Genomic DNA, 5,000 nt, shown 5'->3' with positions numbered 1-5,000 from the left:
ATTGGCAATCGTTGTGCTGATTATCTAACAGTTCTAGGGCTATCAAACAAGCTCTATCTGCATGACTCTAGAGGGCATTTTTTTGGGTTGAGTTTTAGGTCATAGGATGACTTACTGTATAAAGTAAGTATGGTATTACACTAAGAATAGTGGGTATCTACAAAACTGGCAGTCAACCATTTGATGTCTGCAAGGCAAGTTCAGAACCCTTGTATCTTTCTAAAAAAGGATTAAAATCTTAATAGACCTGTGACAGTAAACAGGTGTATTGTTTATACTGCAGGCAAAGTAATGAGCAGCAGCAAAATGCCTTATTTGTTTTGTCCCCATGTATTACATTTTTCAACTAAATTGTAACTTAGCAGGCGACTAACAGTGAAAAACAGGTGGACTGGTTTCCCTGCACATCAGATGTGCAATTATAATGTAAATATATCTGATGAAAGAAATGTTTATATTTTAAGTGCAATTGTCTCTTTTAACCAAATAAACTACATCTATGAAGCCACACAGTTGGGATTAGATCAATTTTTTGGGCTAATGTGCATTTGAAAAGTGAGCTACAAACAGAAGAGAGGCTATAGACGAAAGAGAGATGTGCTCCTGTGTGGCTTCATAGCTCTGTTGGTAGATCATTGCAACGACATTGCAGAGATCATGGGTTTGAATCCTGTTAGAGATGCCTGAATTTTTCAGTTGTCTAAAAGAGATAATTAGTGCTTTAATTGTCCAGGTACTGTAAGTGAAAGGATCATTTCTTTTTTCCTTAAAAACATTCTGTGACTGAATGTGGATATTCTGCAGAAAATGATCCATCCAGGCTAAAAGAAAACTGTAAACTTTGCAAACAGACTAATGGTGCATCATAATGCTTTTGATTTGAAAACTCATTTTGCCATTTCAAGTTTACGATAATATTTCTTTGTTTGTAGTTGTAAACACATAACTTTATGCTCTTAGGACAAAAGAAGAAGTCAAGGCTTTGCCTATCCAATATCTAGATTAAAAGAAGACGATTTTCAGTTTCTGAGAGAGCACGCAAGTCATTTTCAGCAAATATTCAAAGAAATTCATCACGTAAGCTTCAAGGTTGAAACCAAACCATCCTGCACCCTACATAATCACACAGCATTGCCAACTTCTTGCTACAAATCTACACCCCAATACATGTCAAGTTGTGCTCAGGAAAAGAAAGTCATCATAAATCATATGAAGGCAAATTTAATCTAATGTTTCATCTTGTTAGAAAAACACTAGCCCCATTCACAATTGTGCTGCAAAATTTTTATCTCAGAAATCTACATACATCTGTATTAAGCAATCCTTAATGAGCATTCAGAAGGGGGGTCAAATTCACGGCACCAAAGTTTCATGATTGAGCTTTTTTTTTCCATCCGGGGATGACAAATGCAACAGCCGTTGCTAGTTTTGGGGAAACTGACACTTAACCCTTAACAGATTGAGAAAACTAGGCATTCCAGAAATTAACAACTAAGTACTAAACAGTGACAAAACAAAACTATGCGTTGAATCATAATCATGTCCTTTTTTATGTTTACACTTGAAGACCACTGGACGTAAGCTCTGCATGGTGAGCATTGGTTTTGTTGTGGTTCTTCCAACAAATTGTCCATTTTTCACAAAATGGTTGATTGTAGTACATCAAGGATGTAGGCCTGATGTTTCCTCTTGTCTTTTATCACTGTCACCCACAAAAGCAAAACCAGCAACAACAAAATGCATGTTAACAGCATTTATGTTACAAAAGATTGAAAGCAATTTCAGAAGACACTATCGTTTTATTGTCATAGTATGAACAATGAGACAAATAGCAGTGGTTTCAACAAGTACCAACCTCCAACGAAAACAATTTCATCAGCTACTTCACTCAGAGAAGTCAGCTACGTTTCCCAAAACTGAAGTAAATAAATTCAGATTCTTTCAAACCTAAGATTGCAAATCAGTAATTATGAAAATAGGGTTCTTTAGCAACGTCAATGGTGACGGCAATGAGAACGCCACAAATTTGCATATTTAGTGGGCAAAAACTATAGCTGTAGACGCTTGGCACGTGTGATTTTCCCTTTCGTCCATTTCTTTGTCGGGGTCAGCAAAACAATACCATATAATCAAATTTGAGGTTTTATGGAGGACGTCACCACTTGGAGATAAACTTTCATTTAATCTCCTATATTTAACAAGACTCACATCGGTTTCATTCTTGCGGGACTGCCACACCATTATCATGTTAAAAAGCTTGGAATAGTCACCAAGTGATTACAAGAACGATTTATGTTTTGCGATGACGTTCTTGTTGCTGTTGCCAATCCAGTCGTCGTTGCTAAAGATCCCTGATGACTACTCGAACCAGCTACCAACTTCAAGCTTTATTAAAAACCCTGATGTAGCAGTAAATGCTGTTCACATGCAAATAAGTGGCTGGCTGCTCAAGAATTATACTGCCATACTTATTATGGTATGTCTCACTCAAAGGAAAAAGGTGATTATACACAAGAAATTTACATGTATTAACTCCCTACAATGGCACATCATAAGATCCACAGACATTTTTAAGGCAACAGCTTGCTTGTTACAAGGAAATTACACTTGTCACTTCCCATTGATTTATCCTGAAAACAAAACATGCAAAGAGGACGAAGGCAACACGCTCGTTCACCACCATACTATTGAAACTGTTCGGGAATATCGAAAACAATACTCTTACCTGAACCACCAGCCCCGTTTGATGATACGCTGCCCCATGTCTTTACTTGCGATTGTTGCTGCTTTACTGGTTGTGTTTGCGATTGTCCCGAGTTTTGCGACTGTGTTTGAGGTGGTTGTGGATGAGATGGCGGTGGAACGGGCCGCTGAGGTTGCAACAGCGGCTGTTGAGTACTTGGCACATTTGTTTGTTGAGGCGTAGAACTCGGAGGTGCTGGCTGTGGAGCTCCTTGAGTACCTTCTGGGGGTTTCTCCTTCGCACTGCCCCATCCTCCTCCACCACTTGGTACTAAAGAAACAGTAGGATCGTTGCCAGAGTTTTCGCTTTTTAAAGACGGGAGATTCGCTGGAGGTGGGATTCGACGACTCGCACCGACTTTTCCGAGGCTCTGCAGCCCATGACGTGCCGCTCCTGTGGATAAAATAAACTTACATTCAATTCAAGAAAGCTTTTAAAGCAATGCTTCACTTTTCGATGAAGTAGGTATAGCGACTGCCAAACCGGAAGCTACGTCGCAACGCTTGTAGATTGCAGCTAAAACATTATACAGACAATACTGCCAATGCATTCTTCAGCCGCCTTTAACGGTGTCAACTATAAATTCCTCCAAATCGACACAATAAAACACTCAGGTACAGGAAAAACGCAAACCTGAAGATGTCTTGGTTTCGACTTTCGTGCCTTTGTACGTTTGGTTCAAGTTGAGTGAAGAATATTTCGTCTTCCCCGCATTTTCCTTTACTTTAAGCCCAAACCTGTCGGACATTCTGGATAGGTAGTCATGAAGATAAAGCGGTGCAAAATGCCCAAACTTGCAAATCCCTTCAACTTCAAAATTTTTGGCGCAAACTCAATATGGCGGAAGGGCGACAAGCTTGGTGACGTTTGACAGCGTTTTTCACAGTGACTTGTAGTTCGTCTCCAACAAAAAGACAAAGCGAAATTTTTTTAAAGGGTTCCTTTTGAACTAGAAATTTACCAGAGGCCAAGTATTCGCGGGATTGTTCAGGATGGTTCAGATGGAAAACTCAAAGCCAAGATGGTCGAGGAAAGCGACAACGTCAAAGACAGCAGCAATTAAAATTTTATGCGTCTCTCGACGCGAAGAATTGTGTTCCGGATGACGTAATCTGATTCCGACAAGATACGACTGTGACCGGAAATTGCCGAAGAATCAGGCGATTGACGTGTAAGGATCCCTCAAAAGAAAAGACTGAAATAGGTAAGAAAAAGATATTTTCATGCGATCCGGTTGCCCTCAAACTGAATTTTAAAACAATTTCTCTTAATGAAAATTCCTTTTCCGCACTCCTACACAAGAGCAAATGAATAGTTTTTGCCGAATGCAAAACAGCTCAGTGAAAACCGAATATTGAAATAAAAGCAGAAGCTATCGACGGTCCCATATCATTGGATTTGACTTATTCTCATTTCCTTGTACTCGCAGAATGGATTTATGAACTTGTTTTTTGGTTGGTTAGTTGGGGTGTTCGTCATTTCCCATCGTGAAACAAAGCGAAAGATGAAAGGAAATGGAGTTGACATGTAAGCTTGCGTAAGTTAATTTCAACGATCCAGCTGGATGACGGATGAGCTTAATAATTAATTCAAGCCTTTCAAAAGGTTTGGTGCCTAAACTACCTGACAAAATTGGTGGATGCTGGAAAATTTTCTCCCTCAAAAATGGGTTTCGTGCTTGCAACTAAAGATTTTTAAGGTAAGAAGACGTACGATCGTTTCTCACGACGTAGACACATAGTTTGTAGCCCGCGACGTTTTGACCGCTTAGTGTTGGTCTTAAATTTCCGGAGGGGTCCGATTCGAAATTTTTCCCTCGGCGGTTCGTTGACGTACCAATCTCTGTCGTGTGTTCTACGCTTCGAAAATAGGTCAAACAGATTGATAAAGGACAGTACAGCCTGAAGTAGACCAGCAGTGTATAGTAAACGATCGAACCCCCGCCGTGGTCTAGAAGATAAATGACTACAGCGTGAGACAAGTGATCATACATTTAATTATTTATTTACCACCATGATGACCAATTAATAATCACTTATTTTACGATGTTTAAGTTAATATGTGGGAGGGATGGTAGATTAGTTGACGGTCAAAAGGACGACTGAAAGATCAGTGTTAAGCAGGATTCGGAACTACGACCACCGAAAGACCGATCGGATGCTCTGTCCATTTAGCCAATGCAAGTATAAACCGTAGTTGATGCCCCACCCATTGAGCTACAAGAACCTGATTTCTCTTTTGTCCTTTCGCGGCATAG

The 5,000-nt window shown here is 39.8% G+C and overlaps 2 protein-coding genes across 8 annotated transcripts in view; one reads left to right on the top strand and one right to left on the bottom strand.

Moving 5' to 3' along the window:
- LOC137992934 (protein PRRC2C-like) overlaps window positions 1-3,805 on the bottom strand; it is a 28,309-nt gene extending 24,504 nt beyond the window's left edge. Inside the window, exons 1-2 of the mRNA XM_068838518.1 lie at window positions 3,377-3,805; window positions 2,726-3,136 (exon numbers count right to left, since the gene is read on the bottom strand). Of these exons, the coding sequence (XP_068694619.1) occupies window positions 2,726-3,136; window positions 3,377-3,491 (526 nt within the window). The 5' untranslated portion in view covers window positions 3,492-3,805. The remainder of the gene's footprint in view (window positions 1-2,725; window positions 3,137-3,376) is intronic.
- Window positions 3,806-3,856: 51 nt separating this feature from the next.
- Window positions 3,857-5,000, top strand: part of LOC137992935 (monocarboxylate transporter 13-like) — a 27,402-nt gene continuing 26,258 nt past the window's right edge. For 6 of the 7 annotated variants that reach the window (XR_011121779.1, XR_011121778.1, XM_068838522.1 and 3 more), the window contains exons 1-2: window positions 3,857-3,947; window positions 4,173-4,442. The gene's annotated coding sequence lies outside the window, so the exon portion shown is untranslated. The remainder of the gene's footprint in view (window positions 3,948-4,172; window positions 4,443-5,000) is intronic. The other variant, XM_068838521.1, reaches the window with a different exon arrangement.

This window comes from Montipora foliosa, chromosome 2 (genome assembly GCF_036669935.1).
Source record: "Montipora foliosa isolate CH-2021 chromosome 2, ASM3666993v2, whole genome shotgun sequence".
Classification (NCBI taxonomy): Eukaryota; Metazoa; Cnidaria; class Anthozoa; order Scleractinia; family Acroporidae; genus Montipora; species Montipora foliosa.
Note: the sequence above shows the minus strand (reverse complement) of the source record. Positions and strands in the feature narration are given on the sequence as shown.